At 36.0% G+C, this 27,926-nt stretch overlaps 1 protein-coding gene across 4 annotated transcripts in view; it reads right to left on the reverse strand.

Moving 5' to 3' along the window:
• KHDRBS2 (KH RNA binding domain containing, signal transduction associated 2) overlaps window positions 1-27,926 on the reverse strand; it is a 713,761-nt gene that overhangs the window by 31,470 nt on the left and 654,365 nt on the right. For all 4 annotated transcript variants that reach the window (XR_003437134.1, XR_003437135.1, XM_027126844.1 and 1 more), the window contains one exon: window positions 23,188-23,246. Coding sequence is in view for 2 of the 4 variants with exons in the window: in XM_027126844.1 (XP_026982645.1) it covers window positions 23,188-23,246 (59 nt within the window). In the remaining 2 variants the exon portion in view is untranslated. The remainder of the gene's footprint in view (window positions 1-23,187; window positions 23,247-27,926) is intronic.

Raw genomic sequence — 27,926 nt, forward strand, 5'->3', positions numbered from 1 at the left:
CAGGTTTCAAGTTTTCCCAGGGGATGGAAGTCCTGGATTGTTTCTTAGATCTGAATGTTCCTGTAAAACAGTGAAACAACAGTAGGCAGAGTGACAGCCTTACCTGCCACATTTACCCCCAGATTTGTCAGAACTTTTAAACTGGCATAATCTTGGGGAATTGCCACCAAGCAAATAAATATGCCTAATGAAAACTCACTGACTTGGCTTTATTTGACTTTATCTAAAACTCCAGGGCAGCAAATTGATGGACTAAAACCTTACTTTTTTTTTTTTTTTTTTTTTTTTTTTTTTTTGTGGGCCTCTCCCTTTTGTGGCCTCTCCCATTGCAGAGCACAGGCTCTGGACACGCAGGCCCAGTGGCCATGGCTAACAGGCCCAGCCACTCCGCAGCACGTGGGATCTTCCCGGATGGGGGCACGAGCCCGTGTCCCCTGCATCGGCAGGCGGACTCTCAACCACTGCGCCACCAGGGAAGCCCAAAACCTTACATTTTTAAACTGTTGACCAACATTAAAATGGAGAGTGACACTGTTCACTGCTGTATCCCCAGCACCTGGAAAAATATGCAGTGCATAGCGGATCACATAATCCACTAAATGTGGGAAGTAGGAGGCATAAAGAGCTTCCAATGACAATCTTAAAAACACTAACGGGGCTTCCCTAGTGGGGCAGTGGTTGAGAGTCGGCCTGCCGATGCAAGGGACGCGGGTTTGTGCCTCGGTCCGGGAGGATCCCACGTGCCGCGGAGCGGCTGGGCCTGTGAGCCACGGCCGCTGAGGCTGCGCGTCCGGAGCCTGTGCTTCGCAACGGGAGAGGCCACAGCAGTGAGAGGCTCGCGTACCGCAAAAACAAAACAAAACAAAACCAAACCACTAACAATTGAGCTGAAGAAATTCAACATTAATTTTAAAAGTTCTATAAATAGGAATCTTATATATTTGTTATGAAGTCAGACTTCTTACTCACGAGGTTTAGTTAGCTAAATATCAAAAGTATTTCACTATTAGATTCAATGAAACAATCATAGCGGAGTCCTATTACAAAAAGTGTTAAAACTTTTTTCATTGCACAAAAATATGCTCTTTCATAACTCTCTATTGGTATGTGAATTAATACTATGCTCTTTCCTCCTTGCTGAAGGCTAGGAAAATGGGAAATACTATTAGCCCAGCATAATAGTGATACTGAGCAGGGCCCTGTGGGGCTCCTGTGCCACAAAAGACACAAAAGCCTTTTGTGTCCCCCATTTGTTTGACTACAAGAAATAGGCTTCATTCAGCCTCCATGGCCTTCACTGAGTTCCAAAGTGCAGATTCAAGGAGTTGTTAATTAGGGAAGGGAGAGGATGCAGAGACAAGGGTGAAATAGTCAAGAGAAACAATAGTGCAGCTTTGGGGCAAGGTCCTAGTTCCCCATGAAGGGATACACACAGCAATATCTTTGAGCTGTTTTGCAGATACTGAAACCCCCACGAGGTGGAAGAAGTTAATAGTTAAAGATGGTATGCTGCCCACAAGCACATAGACCCCAGACCAGTTGGAACCTGAAGGTTGATGATATTGACTCCTACTTACCTCACCACCAACCAATCAGAAGTATGTCCACAAGATGATCACTCCTCTTGGAACCATTACTATAAAACTTCTCATTACCCTCTCCAAGTTGGTACACACAGTTTTGAGGGCATCAGCCAGTTGTTGCCCCCTTTGCCTGGCAAAGTGATAAAGCTATTCTTTTCTACTTCACCCAAAATTTGTCTCTGAGATTTAATTTGGTGTCGGGGTACAGAGGCTGGATTCAGCTTCAGTAGTAACCAAAAAGGCAGCTAAAATGAATTCCTAACCAGGCAAAGTAAGTTTTAGATTTTCTAAGATTCCTTACCATTAGCAGAGGAAATAAAGGATTAATTTCACTTAATTCAGATCTTGGGCCCATTGTTTACATGTTCTCAATAATAATTGAGATCAGGGAAATACTATTTCTATTTGTGCCAAATTTCCTTGGTCTATATTTTTCCTAATATCATAATGTTTATATTTAGACACACATTTAAGTCACCACATTACAATACAAGCCAGCTTCTCTCAGTGAAGTTATGGTCTTTGTGTCTGGACTGGAGAGCACTGACTCGAATGTTTTTCCTTTGTCATGAATCTTATAGTGTGCCATTGAGCTTGTGTGGTCAGCCAATATCCTCACTGCTCACCAGAAGCTCTTGGATTACTTCAGAGATAGAAGTGATTCTTAGAAATCCAGAGGGATTCTAACTTGAGTCCATCATGGAACCTTGCACATAGGAATAGACAAATCATTATAAAGACTTGATGATGGGAATTCTCTAAAATGTGAAGTTATAAAGGCCCAGGAATGGACTTAGAATTTATCTGTCTTTTTGGGCTTCAACTATTCAGCAAAGTGTATTTAAATGTTTTGGGACTTCATACAAATTTTGGAGTCCTGGCCAATTGTTTCTATTCCCATGAAGGACGTCATTAAAGAAATCATTACAAACAATAAGGTTTAGAGATATTTCTTTTTACTTTCGGAAAATGATGAAGTAAGATTCTCTCAGTATCAGGATGATTGTCATCTGAGAGACACTAGGTAGTCTATGCATGTAAACAGAGCAAATAAATACATTATTCCTTAGAGAAGGTGCAAAATAACTTTGTCAAATTGGAAATTACTGGAATGGTTTACAGAATTGTGGATCTGGAAAAAGCAAATGAAGATATGAAAAATAGAGTTCAACTGACTTGATTGAATTTCCAATTCTGGGTTTCCCAATCCAGATTTTAATGTGCCATATGGTATATGAATAGGAAGGAAAGGGGTCAAATAAAACATTCATTAGATAACATTTTCTTGTTTTTTCTTCACTAAAGATCTCCTATACCAGTCCTTGTATTAAACCCTGCATATGAAGATAGTTTAAGGAGCCTTAAGGAGATCACAGGACAACACTAACATGAAATGTCATAGATTATAGCACAATTGTAACTGATATTTGAAGAAAATGCTGAGGAAAGCGTAGAGAAGGGAGCTACTAACTTCCATCATTCAATTGAACTTGGATAGAACTCTAACACTGAATCATTTCAAAGAAGTAATTTTCTGAGCAAATATATGGCATAACTAAGAATTCAGGTACTGTTTAACCTATTTAGGAGAACTCACATTCTTTAGAAACTTTCCTGTATTAATTATTTTGTATCATCTGGTCTGGTTTTTTAAACTGGATTCTAAGATCTATGAAAGGAAAGACTTTCTACAGTGACAAAGAAGTAGTAAGGACACCATAAATACTTGTAAGCTACGTATAAATAAATGATGTTATTAACTAAAAAGGAATTTAAAAATCAATTATGCAAGATAAGTAAAACAGGACTCATTCAGAAACACATTGTTAGAATTAGGTTATAGTGTTTTATATATTTGAAATATATCAATATTTCTTTTAAAAAATTATCCCATCTCTGTTTTTTTAAACTCAGACTGATTTTTTTACCCAGTTGATTCAAGTTTTACGGAATGCATAGTGTGTAATCTCCATTACATGCTAATAAGCATCATTGAGGAACATTTTATTTTGATAAAGTGGTGTAAATTACCCAGGTAACTCTTCTTGTGCATTAAATGTTACTCTAGTGACTTAAAAAGCTATTGCATTTCAAATATTCTGTTCTCAGCAGAATCAGGACTATTAAGTGGCATTTATATCTCAATGTTCTCTCATTCCTGCCATGGGACTAGATACTTTGGGGAGCATTCAGAGTGGGAAAGAAAAATCTTGATGATTTTTAAACTTGCAAAATGGTGTTCTCTGAGTGCTCCAGAGATACTATAAACATTGAGGTTGTTGGGGGCGAAAAAATGAAGCACAAGAACAAGGCACCAATTTATGAAAAGTCAGCATTATTTATCTGGAAAGTAAACTTTTAATGCTTATCTATCTCTCTGGAAGTAGGTTTAACATGCCACCTTCAAAATAAACTAACTTTAGAGAATAGTTCAGAAAGGATATGGGGTGTCATAAAGATTACCGAGGACATAGCTCTTATGCTCACACTTTGCTAGACCTAGATAGCTAGTTATTTATATTTCTGAGATCTGAAAAAGAATCTCAAAAAAATTTTTTTAATCACACTACAACAAAAAAGGACAGCTCTTGCTATTTATTTTTGGTATACTGTAAACCAATTTGCAAAAAACACAACTAATGTAAGAAATCTAAATTAATCTCTACTATTACAAGCCACTAGTGTCTTTGGTTTTAATCATTTAAGAGCATTACAACAGGTTGATTAATGTTCACACTGGCTCTGAGCCACTCAGTTTGTTGGGCTCAGGTTTCTCATTTCTTAGAAAAATATCTTTCTATTTAAAAGCATATTTCAAATATTTAAGTACATGTTGCTTTATGGCTATTTATTCCCAAAGGGAATATGTTAGGTTAGATGTTTTGTAGTTGCTGTTGTAACTCACTAAAATAACAATGTCCATTTTCTTTAATTTTAAAATACCTATCCTACCTCAAAAATGAAGATACTTCTAGGTGTCAAGCATACTGCTAGGCATTTTATGTGTATTATTAGCTAATAAAATTTTCTTCCAAGATGGGTGCTAATGTTGTCTTCTTTTTAAAGATGAGAAAACTATAGCTCAGAAAGTTTAGTTGTTGGGAAAGCCCAGAATTTTTATTTGTAATTGTCTCACCATCTTTCCACTATCCTTTTCATCTGAAAGAAGCTGCTGATTTCCACTCTTTTTCCTTTTCTTTTCTTGGTTAGAAAATAAGACAATTTATTTTACTCCCTTCTGATTATATAATAATTGGTGATGCCAGGACTTTTCTGGTGGGGCAGTGGATAAGAATCTACTTACCAATGCAGGGGACATGGGTTCAATCCCTGGTCCTGGAAGATCCCACGTGCCACAGAGATACTAAGCCTATGCACCACAACTACTGAGCCTGTGCACCTAGAGCCTGTGCTCCAGAAGAGAAGCCACCGTAAGGAGAAGCCCAAGCACCACAATGAAGACCCAACACAGCCAAAAGTAAATAAAATTAAATCTTAAAAAAAAATAATAATAATAGTTGGTGATTCCAACAACAAACAATTGATTAGCTAAATCAGGAGATTGTAGCTTTAATTTTGTTAGCAAAAATGTAGGCTGCTTGAAGTGAATTTGCTAAGGTGCAAATCTAAGTGTTTAAAGTGGAAGGCAGGGTTAACTGATCTGCTCTGAGCATCTTTAGATATTAATGGAATATTAGAACCTAATGGTTCAACAATTTCATCCACACAATTTGTATTGTCACTATATGTAATTGCAGAGTTTATTGTTTTAAGATGCAAAGGGTAAAACAGAATAGTACTGAAGGAGAAATATGGATGATCAACATTTCTTTTCAGAGATGAACATAATGAGTTATGTTCTAAGAAGAGTGAAATTTCAGTTCTCTATCATTTATACTCTCTGAAAATTCAGGCAGCATCTGGGAAGCAATTACAGCTATTACCACTGTCACGAATTTTTAATTAGACATTCCCTGTTAGAAACAAGTAACACTTGAGATAACCCATTTAGAGAATAATAAAGGACTGTACTCCATTCCCAACTCTGGAGTTTTAAGACACACATGACAGGTACTCAGTAATTACTTATTGAATAAATTAATTAAATTTAAATATTTTACATCTTCATTTTGTACACAAAAAGAAGTTGTAGACCTCCCTCAGATGGATTCCTTCAGTTTGAATGGAAGTCCTATGAGTCCTATAGCCAGGAATGCTTTTGAGTTCTAGTTCTGCCTCTTGTTGAAAGGCCTCTTTGGCAAGTCAGCAAGTCTCTTCATCTACATACTGATGGCACATTTTAATTGTCAGAAACTATTCTGAGCTTCTGACATGCATATCTAAATGCCTGTGGGATATCTCCTCAAGTTTCTCAAACTCAACTTTTTCAAAATTAAACATCTTTTTCTCCATGCTACTTAATACTCTAAGTTTCGTATTTCAGTGAATAAGGCTATTACCTACAACTTACCTAGTTATACATTGAAAACCCTTGGCATCTTCTCAATTTTACTCAGTAGATCTAAGCAATAATAAAGTTTTTCTTTTATTCCTTAATATGTGTTTCACTCACTCATTTCTTCCTATCTCCACTAATCCTATTCCCTGGCAAGCCATTATCCTCTTTGCCTAGAGAACTCAGCTACCTTGTTATCTTTTGTGTTTTTCTATGATTTTAAGCATATATACATATATATGTATATATATATGTATATATATGCCATAATGTATATATGTTCTATTGTACATATACATATATATATTCCCTACTGTGTGTGTGTATATACATGTGTGTGTATGTATACATTCCCTACTCTTCTCCACCTTCTTGAGAGAGGAACTTGTCCAAATGCAATTGATTAGGCCTGTTCACTTGCTCTTGTAGCATACTCAAGATCAGTCCAAATTTTTTAACAAGGAATTCCACACAAGGCCTAACATGGTCTGAACCTTGACTTCATTTTAGACATTAGAGTTGATGACTGGTGATCATCTAAAGTACAAGTATTCTATGTTGTTTATTGAAAAAAATTCTTGTGTTTCAAAACACAAGTAATGTTGCTGATAAATTTAAGACTTCAAAATCTTTTTCTCAAAAGGAAGGTCATCTTATTTTTGCATGGAAATGGACCAATTAGGAGAAGGAACCAGTAAAACAAACCAGTTTAAGGTTTCAAGTACAAAAGACCCAAACTTTAGATATCTGTTAAATTTTGGCAAATTAATGATTTTACACTGTTTAACATACTGAGAAAAACTTACATTTTCCCTAACAATGAGTAAATGCTTATGGATTAGATTTTTTGATTACTCACTATTTTGATTCATTTTAAGAATGATGATGTTTTCTGGTAGTGCTCCCACAAGCCAGAGATGGGTTTGGTCATTGGGACTTTTGAAGTGCTTCTCTTGGTTACTGGGGAACTTGTCCTAAATACCAAAATTTTCCTCAGAGTGGTGAGATCCATTTTAGTCCTTGAAGATGTTCTTAGGTGAAGTCCCTAAGTGGCTTTTGAAAGTATGTATTTCCAACCGGCTATATGGACCATGAAACAAATAAAATCTATCTCCAAAGTCCAAACTTAACATAAACAACAAATATGAATGTTTAAAATGTGGTACATATTGAAAATATAAATGGGTAAATTCAGAAAGACAGTTGATAAATATATGAATAATCTATAATGAGGAACATTGTAGAAACTTTGAGAAAAAATTCTGAAATACATTTGTGGCCCAATAGTTCGTGCTTGATATTTCTCTATTAACTTAAATTCAGCACAATGGAATGTGTGTCTGTGGCCATGGCTGGTTTTTATAATATGAGAATTAAATCCTCTTCCAGTTTCTTTTTTCAGTCTAGATATGGAAATCCTGGGGCATTTTTCTTAACTTTACTGCATTTTTATACATACCCTTGTTTAGTACCCACAAACTTACTTCATGTATATACCTAATTTCCAAATAACAGTGTGGTTTTGCAATTTTATCTTCTGTGACTAAGATTAAGTTATTTGAACTACTGCTATTCTGTAAGCTCCAGGAGGGTTAAAAAAATGCCCAACAAACTTAAGGCTGTGCCAAGAAAGCATTCCAAGTAGTTTAACATGCAATGAGTGTTTTTTACAAGCTTGTATGTTACCAGGTGAGGCCACCACAATTTGAAATAAGACTCACACTGTAATTTAAATATGCTGTGATTAGTATAACACTCTTCTCTTTGGTGGTGGTGCTATTTATTTTTATTTTATTTTTTTAATTTATTTTTTATTTTATATTGGAATATAGTTGATTTACAATATTGTGTTAGTTTCAGGTGTACAGCAAAGAGATTCAGTTAAATGTATACATATATCTATTATTTTTCAAATTCTTTTCCCATTTAGGTTGCTACATAATATTGAGCAGAGTTCTCTTTGCTATACAGTAGGTCCTTATTGGTCATCCATTTAAAATATAGCAATGTGTACATATTAATCCCAAACTCCCTAACTATCCCTCCCCGTCACCCATCCCTCTGGTAACCATAAGTTCACTCTCTAAGGCTATGAATCTGTTTCTATTTTGTAAAAAATTCATTTTTATCATTTTTTTAGATTCTGCATATAAGTGATATCATACAATATTTCTCTTTCTCTGCTGGACTTACTTCACTCAATGTGACAATCTCTAGGTCCATCCATGTTGCTGCAAATGGCATTATGTCATTGTTTTTAATGGCTGAGTAATATTCCATTGAATGTATGTACCACATCTTCTTTCTCCATTTCTCTGTTGATGGATATTTAAGTTGCTTCCATGTCTTGGCTATTGTAAAGAGTGCTGCAGTGAACATTGGGGTGCATATATCTTTTCAGACCATGTTTTCCTCTGGATACATGTTGAGGAGTGGGATTGCAGGGTCATATGGTAGTTGTATTTTTAGTTTCTTAAGGAACCTCCATACTGTTTTCCATAGTGGCCACACCAATTTACATTCCCACCAACAGTGTAGGAGGGTCCCCTTTGCTCCACACTCTCTCCAGCATTTGTTGTTTGTGGATCTTTTGATGATAGCCATTCTGCTGGGGTGAGGTGATATCTCATTGCAGTTTTGATTTGCATTTCTCTAATAATTAGTGATACTGAACATCTTTTCATTTGCCTCTAGGCCCTCTGTATGTCTTCTTTGGAGAAATGTCTATTTAGGTCTTCTGCCAGTTTTTGATTGAGGTGTTTGTATTTATGATATTAAGCTGCATGAGCTGTTTGTAAATTTTGGAGACAAATCCCTTGTCGGTCACATCATTTGCAAATATTTTCTTCCATTCTGTGGGTTGTCTTTTCGTTTTGTTTATGGTTTCCTTTGCTGTGCAAAAGCTTTTGAGTTTACTTAGGTCCCATTTGTTTATTTTTGTTTTTATTTCCATTACTCTGGGAGACAGATCAAAAAAGATATTGCTGCGATTTATGTCAGAGAGTCTTTTTCCAATGTTTTCCTCTAAGAGTTTTACAGTATCTGGTCTCACATTTAGGTCTTTAATCCATTTTGAGTTTATTTTTGTGTATGGTGTTAAAGAATGTTCTAATTTCATTTTTTACATATAGCTGTCCAGTTCTTCCAGCACCATTTATTGAGGAGACTGTCTTTCTTCCATTGTATAGTCTTGCTTCCTTTATTGTAGATTAATTTACCATAGGGCATGGGTTTATTTCTGGGCTTTCTGTCCTTTTCCATTTTTGTGCCAGCACCATACTGTTTTGATGACTATAGCTTTGTAGTGTAGTCTGAAGTCAGAGAACCAGATTCATGCAGCTCCATTTTTCTTTCTCAAGATTGCTTTGGCTATTCAGGGTCTTTTGTGTCTCCATACAAGTTTTAAGATTTTTTGTTCTGGTTCTGTGAAAAAATGTCATCGGTAATTTGATACGGATTGCATTGAATCTGTAGACTGCCTTGGATCGAATAGTCATTTTGACAATACTGATTCTTCCAATCCAAAAACATGGTGTATCTTTCCATCTGTTTGTGCCATTTTCGATTTCTTTCATCAGTGTCTTATAGTTTTTGGAGTACAGGTCTTTCGTCTCCTTAGGCAAGTTTATTCCTAGGTATTTTATTCTTTTTGTTGTGATTCTTTTGTTTCCTATTGAAACAAACAATAGAATTGTTTCTTGAATTTCTCTTTCTGATCTTTTATTGATTTTGTACAGAAATGTAACAGATTTTTGCATGTTAATTTTGTATCCTGCAACATTATCAAATTCATTGATGAACTCTAGTACTTTACTGGTAGCATCTTTAGGATTTTCTATGCATTGGATCATGTCATCTGTAAACAGTGACAGTTTTACTTCTTTTCCAATTTGGATTCCCTTTACTTCCTTTTCTTCTCTGATTGCCAGGGCTAGGACTTCCAAAACTATGTTGAATAAAAGTGGTGACAGTTGGGCTTCCCTGGTGGCACAGTGGTTGAGAGTCCGCCTGCCGATGCAGGGGACACGGGTTCGTGCCCCAGTCCGGGAGGAACTCACATGCCGTGGAGTGGTTGGGCCCGTGAGCCATGGCTGCTGAGCCTGCGTGTCCGGAGCCTGTGCTCCACAACAGGAGAGGCCACAACAGTGAGAGGCCCGCGTACCGCAAAAAAAAAAAAAAAAAAAAAAGTGGTGAGAGTGGACATCCTTATCTTGTTCCCGATCTTGGAGGAAATGCTTTCAGCTTTTCACTGTTGAGTATGATGTTAGCTGTAGGTTTGTCATATGTGACCTTTATTACATTGAGGTAAGTCCCCTCTATGTCCACTTTCTGGAGAGTTTTTATCATACATGAGTGTTGAATTTTGTCAAAAGCTTTTTCTGCATCTATTAAGATGATCAAATGTTTTTTATTCTTTGAATTGTTGATATGGTGTATCACACTGATTTCTGGTTATTGTAAAATTCTTGCATCACTGAGATAAATCCCATTTGATCATGGTGTATAACCCTTTTAATGTATTGTTGGATTCAGATTGTTAGTATTTTGTTGAGGATTTTTGTGTGTATGTTCATCAGTGATATTGGCATGTAATTTTCTTTTTTTGTGGTACCTTTGTCTGGCTTTGGTATCAGGGTAAATGTGGCTCATAGAATGAGTTTGGGAGTTTTCCTTCCTCTGCAATTTTTTGGAACAGTTTCAGAAGGATGTGTGTTAACTCTTCTCTAAACGTTTGATAAAATTTCCCTGTGAAGTCATCTAGTCCTGGACTTTTGTTTGTAGGGAGTTTTAAAATCACAGTTTCAATTACAGTGCTTGTGAATTGTCTGTTCATATATTCTCTTTCTTCCTGGTTCAGTCTTGGGAGATTGTACCTTTCTAAGAATCTGTCCATTTCTTCCAGGTTGTCTGTTTTATTAGCATACAGTTGCTCATAGTATTCTCTTATAATCCTTTGTATTTCTGTGGTGTCTGTAGTAACTTCTCTTTTTTCATTTCTAATTTTATTGATTTGAGTCCTCTCCCTTTTTTTCTTGATGAGTCTAGCTATAAGTTTATCAATTTTCTTTATCTTTTCAAAGAACCAGCTTTTAGTTTCACTGATCTTTGTTACTGTTTTCTTCACCTCAATTTATTTCTGCTCTGATCTTTATGATTTCTTTCCTTCTACTAACTAGTTTTTGTTTGTTCTTTCTCTAGTTGCTTTAGGTGTAAGTTTAGGTTGTTTATTTGAGATTTTTCTTCTTTCCTGAGGTAAGATTTTATTGCTATAGACTTCCCTCTTAGAACTGCTTTTGCTGCATCCCATAGGCTTTGGATCATTGTACTTTCATCTTCATTTGTTGCCAGGTATTTTTTTATTTCCTCTTTGATTTCTTCAGTGATACATTGTTGTTTAGTAGCATATTGTTTAACCTTCACGTGCTTGTGATTTTTACATTTTTTTCTTGTAGTTTATTTTTAATCTTATAGCATTGTGGTCAGAAAAGTTTCTTGACATGATTTCAGTTTTCTTAAATTTACCAAGGCTTGCTTTGTGACCCAGCATGTGGTCAATCCTGGAGAATGTTCCATGTGCATGTGAGATGAATGTGTATTCTGCTGCTTTTGGATGGAATGCTCTATAAATTAAGTCCATCTGGTCTAATGTGTCATTTAAGGTCTGTACTTCCTTACTGATTTTCTGTCTGGATAATCTGTCCATTGTTGTAATTTGGGTGTTAAAGTCCCCCACTATTACTCTGTTACTGTCAATTTCTCCTTTTATGGCTGTTAGTATTTGCATTATATATTGAGATGCTCTTATGTTGGGTGCATAGATATTTACAATTGTTATATCTTCTTCTTGCACTGATCCTTGATCATTATGTAGTGTCCTTCTTTGTCTCTTATAACAGTCTTTATTTTAAAGCCTATTTTGTGTGATATGAGTATTGTTAGTCCAGCTTTCTTTAGATTTCTATTTGCATGGTTTACATTTTTCCATCCCCTCACTTTCAGTCTGTATGTGTCCCTAGGCCTGAAGTTGGGTCTCTTGTAGACAGCATATACACATGTCTTATTTTTGTATCCATTCAGCCAGTCTCTGTCTTTTGGTTGAAGAATTTAATCCATTTATATTTAAGATAATTATCAATATGTATGTTCCTATTGCCATTTTAATTGTTTTGGGTTTGTTTATGTAGGTTTTTTTTCTTTCCTTCCTCTCCTCTCTTGTGGTTTGATGACCATCTTTATTGTTGTGTTTTGGTTACTTTTTATTTGTATGTGTGTATCTATTGTAGTTTGGGGGTTTGCTGTTCCCATGACATGTTGACATAGCAGTCTATATATGTACAAAGTTTTTTAAAGTTGCTGGTTTCTTTCCCACCTAGAGAATTTCCTTTAGCATTTGTTGCAATGCTGGTCTGGTGGTGCTGAATTCTCTTAGCTTTTGCTTATCTGTGGAGCTTTTGATTTTGCCATCAAATTTGAATTAGAGTCTTTCTGGCTAGAGTATTCTTGGTTGTAGATTCTTCCCCTTCATCACTTTAAATATATCACCCCACTCCCTTCTTGTCTGCAGAGTTTCTGCTGAGAAATCAGCCAATAACCTTATGGGAATTCCCTTATATGTTATTTGTTGTTTTTCCCTTGTTGCTTTTAATATTTTTCTATGTCTTTAATTTTTGTCAATTTGATTGCTATGTGTCTCGGCATGTTCCTTCTTGGGTTTACCCTGCCTGGGACTCTCTGCTTCCTGGACTTGAGTAACAGTTTCCTTTCCCATGTTAGGTACATTTTCAGCTATTTTCTCTTCAAGTATTTTCGCAGGACCTTTCTCTCTCTTTTTTCCTTCTGGGACCCCTATAATGTGAATATTGGTATGTTTATTGTTGTCCCAGAGGTCTCTTAGACTGTCTTCATTTCTTTTCATTCTTTCTCCTTTATTCTGTTCCATGGCAGTGATTTTCACCATTCTGTCTTCCTAGACACTTAACCGTTCTTCTGCCTAAGTTATACTGCTATTGATTCCTTCTAGTGTGTTTTTCATTTCAGTTATTGTATTGTTCATCTCTGTTTGTCTGTTCTTTAGTTCTTCTTGGTCACATTTCTTGCATCTTCTTGATCCTTACCTCCATTCCTTTTCTGAGATCCTGGATCATCTTCACTATCATCATTCTGAAATCTTTTTCTGGAAATTTGCCTATCTCCTCTTCACTTAGCTGTTTTTCTGGGGTTTTATCTTGTTCCTCCATCTGGAACATATTCCTCTGCCATTTCATTTTTTCTTTCTCTGATTGTGGTTTCCATTCTGCTGGCTGCAGGATTTTATTTCTTCTTGCTTCTATTGTCTGCCCTTTGGTGGATGAGGCTATTAAGAGGCTTGTGTAAGCTTCCTGATAGGAGGGACTTGGGGGTGGGTAAAATTGGGTCTTGTCCCTCTGGCGGCAAGGCCCTGATCAGTAAAACTTTTATCCACTTGTCTGCTCATGGATGGGGCTGTTTTCCCTCTATGATAGTTTTTTGGCCTGAGGCAATCCAGCACTGGAGCATGCAGGCTGTTTGGTGAGGTTAATGGTGATCTCACACCGATGAGTACTTCCCAGAACTGTTGCTGCCAGTGTCTTTGTCCCCGCAGTGAGCCACAGCCATCCCCCCACCTCTGCAGGAGACCTCCCAACACTAGCAGGTAGGTCTGGCCCAGTGTCTTATGGGGTCACTGCTTTCTTCCCCTGCGTCCTGGTGCACACAAGACTTTGTGTGTGCCCTCCAAGAGTGGAGTTTCTGTTTCCCCCAGTCCTGTGAAAGTCCTGAAATCAAACCCCACTGGCTTTCAAAGCCAGATTCTCTGGGGACTCCTCCTCCTGTTGCTGGACCCCCAGGCTGGGAAGACTGATGTGGGGCTCAGAACTTTCACTCTTGTGGGATAACTTCTGTGGTATAATTGTTTTCTAGTTTGTGGGTTGCCCAACCAGTGGGTATAGGATTTGATCTTATCGTGATTGTGCCCCTCCTACCATCTTGTTGTGGCTTCTTATTTATCTTTGGATGTAGGGTGTCTTTTTTTGGTAGGTTCCAGCATTGTTTTTGACAATGGTTGTTCAGCAGTTAGTTGTGATTTTGGCGTTTTTGTAAGAAGAGGGTGAGCTCACATCCTTCTACTCCACCATCTTGAGCTAATCAGCTGGTGCTATTTATTTTTAAACTGTCTAGTCTGTTTAACTCCTACCCTGCACATTTTACATATTATCATATTTAATAATAACTTGATTCTATGTGTATTATTGTATTTCTAATTATCACTCCTTGATTATCATCCCCTACAAATTGCATATGTAGCTTGAAATTTTAACTTATATTTTATTCTCGACTCTGCTGTACAATATCTTGCTGCTGTAGACAAATAAAGAAGTTCTCAATATTTTAAATTAAGTTTGTAATGTTTTTCTTTCTTTGGAGTTAAGATCCCATCTAAATTAAAAGGAAATAAATAACCCAGTTAGAAAGATTTGCAAAAAAACAATGGTGAATGATAATTGGACACAATGTAGAAGCTTCTCTGACATGAGCCAAAAACAATACTTCAATTATTGTTGAATAAAATTCTGAACCGATCAAAACCTGCAGAATTTGGTCATAAACTTTTTCTTTTGAAATGCACATAAGGGCTTTATGAGAAATAATGGAAGGAAGAATAAGAATGATGATAAAAAATAATATTTTATGATCCTCTTCTCAAAGAAGTCCAATAACGTCTTTAATTCAGTGAAGACAGTGGGCTTGGTGGCATACCTTTGTAGACAGAGACTGAACCTGTAGTTTCTGGATTTCCTTACACATGCCACCCCCCACCCCCACTCACAACATCTATCATTTCTATACTTGATAATAGAAATGAGCCCAGATTGTATTCTCAGACCAACTACAAGTTTGGGGAGTTAAAAATACAAATCAGACTTTAAACTCAGCAGAATGCTACCCTCACTGCTTGACCAGCTCTGGCTCCCTCTGATTTTGCCCCACAAGCCTCTGCCTGCTTTCTCAGATTGGTGCCCTCATCTCAACACTTGTATGAAAACAATTTTGGCCACCTTTGTCCCTGGTTACCACAAGGTAACCTTTAAACTCTGGAATTTCCTAGAGTAAGTGGAGTGTCTTGGTTATGCATGGTGCACCCCTCTGACCACACCTGACCTGATAGTTTATGCTAACAAGATGACTCAGGCTGGGGGGTGGTCATGCCAGAAAGATCAACTATGAGATTAGAGGGTTTGGGCCTTTACCATGTGACACCAGTCCACCCTGGGGAGGATACGAGGCTGGAGATAAGATGATCTAATCCATCATGCCTATATAATAAAACAATGATAAAAAACTCTGGGCACTGAGATTTACATAAGCTTCCCTGGTTGGCAATACTTTTCATTGCTACACATCAATTTTGCCAGGAGGATAACACTGCCTTGAAGGTTTTGAAAGCTTCACATTTGGGATCCTTCCAGACCTTGCCCTATGTGTCTCTCCCTTTGCTGGTTTTGCTATCTCTCCTATTGCTATAATAAAGTTAACTGTAAGTATATCACTTTCCTTAGTTCTATGAGTTATTCTGGCAAATTATCAAACCTAAGGAGGTAGTGGGAACCTCCAAATTTGTAGCCAGCTGGTCAGAAGTAAGGGTGACCTGGGGTAACCCAAACTTGTGTCTGTGTGTAAAGTGAGGACACTTTTATGGAGAACTGTGCCCTTAACTGGCGAAGTTTGGCCTGACTCTGGGCACCCACTCTAGTCTCTTTGTTTGCTCTTCCTGGTCTTCTCAGCAATGTGAATCTTAGCTCTTTGCCCATGACTGGACCTATCCCTGCTGGAACTTCCAAATGCTGAAAGCCTCCTGGGTGTCTGTCAGTCCCCTGAGACTGAGGGGGTTGCCCCTGAAATCTTCTTCGACAATGACCAGACACCAGAGAGATTGACCTACTCTTTTTTTCTTCTTCTTGGCATGTCTTACAACTGAGCTAAATGTTTGGTAAGGTACCAGTATGGTTAAGTAATTTGTTCAATACAAAAAGACATCAGTTATTAGTCATCAATAATTAAAATTACATTTTTAACAAATGGCATAGTTTTTCAGCAATTCATATATATCAGTTCCCATTGAGTCATTCAATAAATTATGACATATTTGATAAATGAAGTGTAACACACTTATTTTAGAACAATGTATCTTAGTCTTTTTTATAAATCCATGCCCTCTTTTAATAAACATAAAATCTCCCTAAACTCTGGAAATTCTATGAAGACACACTAAGGTGGCATAGCTCCTGTATATATATCTTCCTAGTTGGTGTATTTCCATGTTGGCAAGAAAATGTTCTCCCAGCTTTTAATTTTATACTCTGTACTTTGTGTTTTTTAAAAATATTCTTTTTGTACATTCGAAACACAAATCTATATCATATAGAATATATTTTTTTGTACGTGATCAGTTCATTTCAAGATTCTGACAATAAATCACTCAACTTTTGCCTCCCATTCAGTTAAAATGATTGTATTATTAACTTAGCAGAAAGTTAAGTAATGAAAGAACTTTCCTATGACTTGTTTTATTGGCTCCTCAAGAGAGTTGTTAAATGCATGTGGATTATAATTTTTTGTGGACTTTCGATTAGGTGAATTTTAGACAAAATCAAATTTGAGATTTAACTGTTTAAACACACTTGTTCAAAAAGGCACTGTTTGTTCAAAAAAAGGCTAAATTTTATTTTCCATTATTTAAACATAGTTTTTTTTTTAATGAATTTAAAATGCCTGGTTCTATAACACAATGTTTTCTTATAAAATCCCCACTGTTCTAAAAGTAGACTGTACATAACTTGTGTGTTGCCTTCAAGAATGCAGATGGCTGGCACAGTTTTGACCTTTCATATTAAGACTGTAGGCCGCTTATCAGCATGCTCCCATGTATCCATCTAAAACTTATTCTCAACCTGAGCGTCCAGGAAGACCACCCAGGAACTTTTAACTGATGCCTAGTTCTCATCTTCAAAGATTATGATAGAGCTGAATTGCGATGGTAACTGGACACTAGTATTTTTAAAAATTCACCAGGTGATTCGAAAATGTATAATTAAGGTTAAGAATCTCTGATCTAGGGACTTCCCTGGTGGCGCAGTTGTTGAGAGTCTGCCTGCCGATGCAGGGGACATGGGTTTTTGCCCCGGTCAGGGAAGATCCCACATGTCGCGGAGCGGCTGGGCCCGTGAGCCATGGCCACTGAGCCTGCGCGTCCGGAGCCTGTGCTCTGCAGCGGGAGAGGCCACAGCAGTGAGAGGCCTGCGGTAAAAAAAATCTCTGATCTAAAATACTGAAATGCAGGTTCCAGTATTATCTAAAATTGTTGAACTCAAGAGTGCATGATTTAAAATAAAATTGAAACCACTGTTAAGTATATCTAACTTCAAATGAGCAATGCAAGCAGTGAAGTGGTGGTGCCATGCTCATTTTGGCTGTTTCTTGCTGAAGCAATATAATCTGAATTTATTATCAAAACTAGCTGGATTAGATATCCATTTCATTGCAACCTCTGAAATAGTAAAGAGCAGAAAATTAGCTTCTCCTTAAAGTAAGTTTACAACTGGCTATTAAAATACTTCAGAAGCACAATTTCTTTAGTTCTTCTTTCATTAAAAATAAAGTTTAGGGCTTCCCTGGTGGCGCAGTGGTTGAGAGTCCGCCTGCCGATGCAGGGGACACGTGTTCGTGCCCTGGTCTGCGAAGATCCCACATGCCGTGGAGCGGCTGGGCCCATGAGCCATGGCCATTGAGCCTGCGCATCCGGAGCCTGTGCTCCGCAATGGGAGAGGCCACAACAATGAGAGGCCCTCGTACCATAAATAAATAAACAAATAAAGTTTAAAAATCTATTTTAAAAGCTAAATTGAATACATCACTGTGATTTTTTCTCAATATTTCTCAATAACAACTTTGATATTAATCCTATGATAAATACTTTGTATACACTACTATTAAAATTGACTGATAAATTCTTGCCCATATTAAGAAAACCCATCTCCATTTGTAAAATCAATTTCCTCAAATTTCTATTTCTATTTACTATTGCAAATGAACTGTGTTTGCTCTTGAATAACATGGTGGCATGATTGCCAGGTAGCTTCATTTTCCTTTGCTGTTTTCACAGCTTAATCAAAGCAGGGCTTATTTTCACATGGGGATAATAATCATTCCAGCTCCTCATCACAAAATGAACGCATTTGTGTTCTGCAATCAACTTGAAGTGACACACTCAAATGCCCTAGAATAGGGTACAAAAATTCTTTTTGATTTCATTCATTTCAAGACAGTGTATTAATATTACCCTCCTTGATTCCACACATGTGTCATCTAAAATGTCACTACAGAATAGACCTATAATTAGCTCTTCAGTTCATACATTAAATACATTTTAATAAACAGCTCTCTTCTCTGACAATAGACTATTACTGTCCATTCTTAGCTATCAATCTCAGATTAGAGGGTGTTTCTTATTTGAAGTATTGATAAGACAAGCTGATCTGTGCACTGTACTTAAAATGCACCCTTATTGAATTATGAGCTATTCAGACTTATCCAAAACAGTTATAATGACTCTGATAAGGTAGGAAATATTTTAAAACTGCAAAAACTGATTTGGGATTTCTGTAAGTCAAATATTCATGTTCCAAAAAGTTTAAGTTATCAGAAATTTAATACTTAAATATTAATTTAATAATAATTTAACATTAATGAAATGTTTAATAATCATTAATACAATAAATAATATAAGTAAATTATTATATATTATATTTTATATATGAAGTAAATATAATTGTGTCATATTTTCATACTATTTATTTAAAATACTTAATATTTAAAATTTTATATTTACATCATTGTAAGAAAACAGTTTAATATTTGATATTAAATTTTACAAAAATAACTTGAATAATTTAATTGCAATGAAGCCCAAAGGGATACATGATATTCACAGAAGTCAGCATATTTGTTACTTCACCATGAATTATGGGCCCAAAAGAGACAAATACAATTTCAATCTGGTGATACATGAAACATGATGTATAAAGATTCAGATTGAAGTGTCACACTGAATGACTGGATTTTTACTTCTACTGGTTTATTTCAAACTATTTTTGAAGGAATCCTGAATGAGAGATTCCATCCATGAGTCTTTCGAATGCAGGACACCGTTATTCTGGAGAGCATTCCCTGTTCCTCTCCCACAGCTCTTTCCTGAAGCCTGAGCAGCAAAGGAGGTTCTGGGGCAGCTGATTGTGAGCCTCCTCACATACTATCTAAGTCTGGGTGTTCCCAGGAAACTGAGAATTGGAGCTGTTTGTTTTATAAAAATACAGATCTGTATCCATGGCACAACCAAAATGTAACAGAGAGGAATTAGTAATTCAAAATATAAGTGAATAAGCAGAGATACAAGATTTACAATTTGGAGTAAATGTTATTAATTTAAAAGATTGTGCACAGTTCATTAAAGATAAGCTATAAATGGATACTTGTTAACATGTGAGGTATGGAAAATTAGTGAAAAACATCAATCTATAATTGACATGAGTGGGTCCTCAAATCACTGCTCCACGTGCATATTTAAATGTTATCATCTGCCCATTTGGACGTGACAGGCTGAGCAACCTATGGAGCAAGAATCCTGAACTTAAAGTACCCTTTACCTAATCACCTAATACCAAAATCTGAGGGCATATAATGCATATTAATTTAATTAGGCTTTATGATGTTGAGCTCTATTTCTCATCATTTGACCTTTTTCTATTTTCTGTATAGAATATGGGAACATGGACACTCCCCAAATTTATATATCATGACTATACGGATTTAAATATCCATATCCATATTTAAATATCATGACTATATGGATTGACATGCAAGCAGTTTCTTATTTTCTGTTGCTATAAAAGGAGTGTCCCTTTTCAAATCTACATATTTATGGTTAATTATAATGGCACATATGAAAATATATTAAATTCTGCATTTTGTCAAGGTATTATCCTAATGATTAAGAACTGAAAAAAAAACTTTTATGGTGGAAAAATCTTATAGGAATTTTTATAAAGCAGTCTATATCTTTTTAAATAAGATGTGTATCATGATGGATTTAAAACTTGGTAAAATATGTAACAAACAGTAAAGAATGAGTGAATATAGGAGTGTAATTTAAATTTCCTTTTTTTAACCTAAATTTTCTATAGTGTATTATTTTTAGAGCAAGAAAAAAAGACTTATTTTTAGATTAATCGTACCTATGTATCTACTTAGATTTCTTAACACCTGTGGCAAAAAAAAAAATTTCTAAAACTATATAATTACTTTCACATGTGCATCATTTAAAACAGTCGCTTTTGTTCAGAGTTCCTGACTGCATTCTGTGGCCCAGTGTAGCAGAGATGAGTCACAGTGAGCAGAGAGGATTATGGGGTAACGGAAGGGGCCCTGGGCTGCTGGTGGAAGGGGCCCTGACTTGTGAGCAGCCTCCTTGCTGAACTCCACTGTTTCCTATGAGCTGCACCATGAAAAAATGTTGCAATGTGTTGGTTAGATTTCTTTGCCTCTGTCCCTGGAATGTCACCTCCTGACCCCAATTAAATAAGTAAATAAATTCTGTCCTGAAAAATTACCCTTCTGATGTGAAAATCAAGAGGCACTTTCCAAATCAGAATGCATAGAGGGCTGATATATCAACATTTACAAGCAAAGAGTGAAACCATCTTGAATGTGAAGTGTATTCTTGAATTAATGCTTGCTCAATGATGCCAGAAAATGGCCACAGATCCTGGTGGCCAAAGAAAAATTTAAGACCCTAAAGCGAAGTCTACTTGTAGGCATAAATGTGTCTAATCTTTCAACATTAAGAATATGGCCAATTTGGCTGAAATTTTAGGTAGTAAAAGTTATTACTTAAAATTTCCTGCCTAATATAATTCTTACTCTGTCCAGACAGTCAAACCACTATCCACATTTTCTTCATTACTTTATTGAAAAGATTTACCAACTGCTTTCTGTGTGCAGAGAATTGCTTGTTGGTAAATTTTAATTTAACCCAGAATAAAAGCTAGTGCTTATGAGCAGGAGTAGCTTATAAAGTGATAGAGGCTGTCTCTAGACTTGGCAGCAGCAGAAGAGCTCAACACCCAGGAAAGCCCACAATAGGTAACAGAGGTGAGCCCAGCTCTCCTTATGATGACTCCTGCACCTCCATTAGAAGGTCTGAGAAGTAATAGTTTGTATTCACACATTTTTCCCTATTGCCTTAATTACATGGCATTAACATTTTAAATGTAAATAATTGAGAAATAGATTGCCTACATGGGAAAAGAATCTAAAAAAACCCAAAGAGTGGATATATGTATAACTGATTCACTTTGTTGTACACCTGAAACTAATACAACATTGTAAATCAACTATACTCCAATAAAATTTTTTTTAAAAAAACAAGAAAGAATAAAGAAATATGACAACTAAATGCAATGTAGTACTCTTGATTGAACCGTGGGACAGAAAGAAAATATTGATGGAAAAAGTAGTAAAATCTAAATAAACTCTGGAGTTTATTTAAAAAAATAAAAAAAGAAATATACCCTATTACCAACTATGCAGTCAGATATCATCAAATTCATCCCTGCCATTGATTTCAGTGCATGCAATTCTGTAGAGTAAAGCTCATAGGGGATTTCCCTCAAATTTATGTGCCATGTGTAAAAAACAATGACTGTATTTTGCAAATAAAAATTCCATTTTAAAAAGTGATTTATAAATAAAAATATATCTTCTCATTAGAATGTAAGCTTTAAGTGATTGTTCACTGCAGTATCTCCAGGATTGAGAACAATGACTTACATGTGTTAGCCATTACACAAATATCTGTTACATGAGTAATGTTCTCTGACCTTCTACTGAATCACATGGTTTATAGTCTGGCACAATTTTTATATGTAGGAATATGTTTCTCAACAGTAGACAGCAGGAACCAGGGAGGGACAATATCTATCATGTACACCATCATATTCCTGGAGACTGACAATACCTTTGCGCACAAAAGACAAATGTGCATTTTTACTATAAAATGGAGATAAAATACTTCAAATTTCAATATATTATAAAGAAAAAAATAAGAAAATATACGTAGGTACTCAGCTTATGGATAGCAGTGATTGTGATGGTGGCTTATTTTTATGCTCCTACTTCTGAGTTGGCCTCATGAGAGTCACCAGAGAAGTGAGTTGGTTTAGTACCTCTGGTTCCAAGTAGGGTGCACTACTTTTTCTCTGATGTCTGGACCTTCCCTTCCCTGTCCTGATGGAGCACTACACCATCATGTGGAGACCTGAACACAGGAATGTTCATCATCTCCTTTACTGCTCCTCATAAAGAGGAACAGAGTGGTCTTGGTATTATTTTAATAAAAATCCAGGACTTGGGAACATTTAAATGAATGTTATTTTTCAAGGCAGTCAACTGGTGATGCTGCACATATATTTTCAGGAACCAGAAACTACACTTCTAGAGTGATGTACTATATTGATATATCATAGGCACTCAATAAATCTTACTGAATTGTTAACTTTAAGTGGTTTTTAAATTAAACAATGTAATTTTGAAATTAATTTTATAGACTGATATTTTTATTGACTATTAATTCTTATGAGTCAATCATTATTTAGCACTTTCAGGAACTACACATGCTATAAAAATAACTTAAAAGTTACAATTTTTACCCTTCAAAGTTTTTAAATCTTTTAACTGTATGATCATTGTGATAGCAGAAAGACAGCATTGCTGTCATATCAATGAGTCAGACAATGGACACAGTGAAACATCTAAGAAAGACACTTCTCTTAACGTTCACTGTTGCTGTTGAAAGTTTTCTATGATTGTGATTAATTGCTTTTGAAATTTTGATCAAAATGGATCAGTCCAAGTTTCTGCCCCTGGCTCTCTACATCAAACCTCACCCTGGAATTACATAAATCACTGTAGTCTAGACTTCTGTAAAAACTGGGGGAGAGAAAGATAGAAGTAATTTCTGAGTTGTCAGTGACTGATGGATGTTTTGATTTCACAGTTTTAGTAAAGTAAAGGTCTTACCGTAGCTGTCATAGGCATCCTCACTTACTCCATGACCATAGTCATAGTACTCAGGCACACTGCAATAGATTTAGACAGCGATCAATGTTACTGTATTCAGGAGGAGTCAACCCAAAAACTTATACGGAATTTGAATGCAAAATGTGTGCTAAGGTAATATTCCAAGAATCTCTAGGCATAAATCACATATTTGAACATAAATAATAATAGAATAATATCGAATAATAGAATTCAAAGAAGAATATTCAGTAAGAAAAATACAGGTAATTGACAAAGAGTGCTATGATTTTCTCACCCCACCTCAGTACTTTATCTCTATCCTCCAATTATATAAATCAAATTTCCTCTAAAGCACAAGTATGATACTTCAAGAGGAGAGTTATAAAAGGTCTATTTCCAAGAAAAGTGCTACATAAGATGACAATCTGGTCAATTGTGTATGGGTTTTATTGCAATTACCTTAAGAAATATACATCAATTTCATCTTCACTTCCAAACACTGAAATTATATTTATACTCCCTTCCAACTCTTCCACAGTATGTCCCTAGGCTTCTCAAATACATAAGCTATTTCTTCTCACTTAATATCTTGTTAGATGCTTAGCCTAATGTTACCAAGTCATAATTTTAAAAAACACTATACAAAGAGTGGAAATTATTTTAATTTAGCTTAGTATTTGGATAATTAATGCATATTTTAATTTTATTTAGGGATCTACAAATATTTGTGATACACTGTATTTTTCACTCAAATAAGCTCATTCATTTAAAGTTCTCTACCTCATCTATACAATGGAATATTACTCAGCCATAAAAAAAGTGAAATTGAGTTATTTGTAGTGAGGTAGATGGACCTAGAGTCTGTATACAGAGTGAAGTAAGTCAGAAAGAGAAAAACAAATACCATATGCTAATACATATATATGGAATCTAAAAAAAAAAATGGTTTTGATGAACCTAGGGGCAGGACAGAAATAAAGACTCAGACCTAGAGAATGGACTTGAGGACATGGAGAGGGGAAAGGGTAAGCTGGCATGAAGTGAGAGAGTAGCACTGACATATATACACTACCAAATGTAAAATAGATAGGTAGTGGGAAGCAGCTGCATCACATGAAGAGATCAGTTTGGTGCTTTGTGACCACCTAGAGGGGTGGGATAAGGAGGGTGGGAGGGAGATGCAAGAGGGAGGGGATATGGGGATATATGTATATATTTAGCTGATTCACTTTGTTGTACAACAGAAACTAACACAACATTGTAAAGCAATTATACTCCAATAAAGATGTTAAAAAAACAAAGGAGATGACTCCAATGGAATAAAAAGAAAATGTTCAAATTCTTTTACAAAGTAATTAAAACAATGAATCAAAACCTGACAAAAGTGCAAAAGAGAAATGGATAGTTCAAATCAGAATCTGATCATATTATTGAATTCACTGGACTATCTGAAAATAAGATGAAAAGATGATTAGTTAATTTTTTTTTTTTTTTTTTTTGCGATACGCGGGCCTCTCACTGTTGTGGCCTCTTCTGTTGTGGAGCACAGGCTCTGGACGCGCAGGCTCAGCAGCCATGGCTCACGGGTCCAGTCGCTCCACGGCATGTGGGATCTTCCCGGACCGGGGCCCGAACCCGCGTCCCTTGCATCGGCAAGTGGACTCTCAACCACTGCGCCACCAGGGAAACCCCTGTTTAATTAAAATTTACATCCATTCTTCCTTTATTTTATTTTTTTCTGGATTTAATGAGGTATAATTGACAACTAAAAAATTTTCTAAATGTAAGTTTTACATCATGATGTTTTGATTATATATACATATATATGTTGTGAGATGATTACCAAAATTAAGTTAATTAACATAGAAAAATAAAGTTCTCTGCCTGAACCTTAATTTATAAGCTTATGTATTTATACATATATATTTACATATATAATTTGTATATATAAATTTATAAATTATATCAAGATATACTAATTCCTCTATGTATATAAAAGTGTGGCAAGAAAATGGCTTAATATCAAATTGTATAAGGGCTGAGGGTGGGTGATAGATGCCAAAGAGTTAGGTTGGAAGGAAGAAAGAAAGGTCTAAAATTATTTGGTTGTTATTATCCTTCAAGGCAATCCCATATGTCTCATTATATTAAATACTTGAGATTTCATTGATAGTAAGGAAAGAGAAGCAAAAAATAAAATAAAAGTCTGTATATTAGAGATGAAAAGAGAGATGGACAGAAGTTTGGCCATTTTTATCTTTCTGGGAGGCAATTGATCATGCACTAATTCAATTTCAGTGTAATGTAGCTGGGATAAAAAAAGATAACCTGGGCTTCATTGCCCAGGATAATTATATAGAAATTCTCTAAGAAAAATATGGTAGTAAGTTTTTCTCTCCATCTTTCTAAGACTTGAGATTGCAGAAGTCTAAAATCATTGGCTGGTGGCTGGATGTTTATCTTAATAGAAATGATGCAACCCAATTGAGAACCCTCACATATGTATAGCCAAGTCCTGAAGTTTTTTCACTGATTTCCGGGATGATCAAGAATTGGCAGTCATGAGAATGTGATTAACAAGCAGCATTCCCATGTATCAGGATGAAGAGAAAATGAGGACACTGAGAGTAGCTGTTCCCTGCCTTCCTCACAATCAGTAAATTTCTCATGAGTAAGCCTGATTATGTTTCCCAAAGTGTGTTGTATGAACACCAGTAGCAAAAAACACTATCTAGTAGCATTACTATGTTTCTAAATGGATTTCAACTTTGATTTCAATTGATGAAGCTGAGAGGGAAAAAGAACAGTAGTGAAAGAGACCATGACAGGGAAGCTGTTATTGTCTACCATAAATGATACATACACACCAAGAGGGAATTTTAAATTTCAAAACTCTAAAAGGGGAAAATGAAACATACAAGACATTTGTAAAATAATGGATAATGCAAAATAATGGATAACAATCTTAATGGACTCTTCCAGAGTCCATACCTTTGCTTATCCAAATATTACTTCTCATTTCTCCCAGAAGAAAATATTTTATGTGGACAAATGGCCACACAGTGAGTGAAATATACTCCTCAGCCATGCTTGCAGCTAGCTGTGCCCTTGTGGCTGTGTCAGGAAACACGGGATGTGCACAGAAGTGAGGGTATCAACCTTGAGTTCATTTCCAAATGAAGAACAAGCTCCTCATCTTGGACTTGTTCACAGTCACCTCCTCAGATGGTAAAATGCACTCAAAGTGATGATCTAGTATCTACCATGCAAATACAGATAATGCTAGAAAGTCCTGCACTGTAGCATGGGAGGAAATTGTGTCTAAATGGTCACGTTGGAGCAGACTTACTCTAAATCACTGCCTACCTCAGGGATTGTTATGAGGGAAAAAATAACTTTTTCTCTTTTTTGAGTCACTGATTTTTGAATCTCTGTTACAACAATTTAGTCAAAAATAAAAATAAGTATGTAGGGGTGTAGAACTGCCATTAAAAATCTCAAAATATGGGCTATTAGTTCACTGGGAGGGTGGAAAGTGTAAGGAAAAAAAATACTGTAGGATGGAAAGCTGATGACTTTTGTCATGCCATCACCAGTGAAAACCTGAAAGGCAGGCTATAAGCCTAGATCTATTTTGGCACTATGGGAAAAAACTGGACAAAGCCCAACTGTTGACAATCCTTGCTGCTTTTAAAAAAGGTTTAAAGAAGTTATGAGCTCAAATAAGAATGGGCCATTTTTCCAGAAGAAACAAAATTGAATAGAGCTTTGCTAAGGGAAGTTATCTCTGCCTAATTTATGTGTTAGTTCTATAATTTAAAAATGGGAGAAGGTTCAGAAATTTAGGGCTTAACAGGATTAGAGAAGTCAACTGTTTCTGCATTCCAATAGCAAGAGACAATGAGTGTTGTTCAAAGATGCCCTTACATCTTCCCATTAGACTTTGCTACAATATACAATCCCAGGGGCAACCCTCAGGTCCCCAAACATGTATGGAAGCATGTTGCAAAAATTGTGAAGTCCCAATGAAGGCATGCTCTACTTTAATCATTTCAGATATGCCCAGAGATAAGACCATTTATCCATAAGGATAAGGAAGGACCTTCTGCTAAATCTGGCTTAACTCCCAGAAAAGAGAACCAAGATTGCCAGATGCACTCACCAAAAAATTTGTTTCAGTGCTGTTGCTTAGATGCTTCTTAACCTCTGCTTAGCAGGATTTTGTAACTGTTATTGCCTGTGGAGTGTTTCCCAAAGGACCTTTCTATTGTAGTTATTCTGTTCCTTTTACACTAATTTATATTGCATATTTTGTATGGGGAAGAAGGTCAAGAACAAGAAAGATATTCTGTCTATCATTTTATAGGTTGTGAGACTTGAAAGAACCATATGAAGACCTAATCTTCCCAGACTCTAGATTTTGATCTGGTTGCAATAATTGGAATTGAACTTGGATTTTCTCTTTTAAGCAGAATGTAGGTATTTTTTTTATGTTTCTTTGTTTGAATGAGAAGACGGGTATTCACTCATATTTGGATGATGAGAGGGCTGGGCCCCAGAAGACTTCAAGCTGTTCCAAAATCCATTTGGCTCTTCTTTCAATAAGAGAGACTGACAATCTCAAGACTACATTTTCTAGTATTCCTTACATTTGAGTGTGACCATGTGCAGAGTTATGTATACAAATTATTCATGATTTTCATAAAGTTAAATTCACTGTCCTCTACTTCTTCTCAGCT

This window comes from Aethalodelphis obliquidens, unplaced genomic scaffold, assembly GCF_003676395.1.
Source record: "Aethalodelphis obliquidens isolate GAN/ISIS:26980383/991018 unplaced genomic scaffold, ASM367639v1 scaffold31, whole genome shotgun sequence".
In the NCBI taxonomy this organism is placed as follows: domain Eukaryota; kingdom Metazoa; phylum Chordata; class Mammalia; order Artiodactyla; family Delphinidae; genus Aethalodelphis; species Aethalodelphis obliquidens.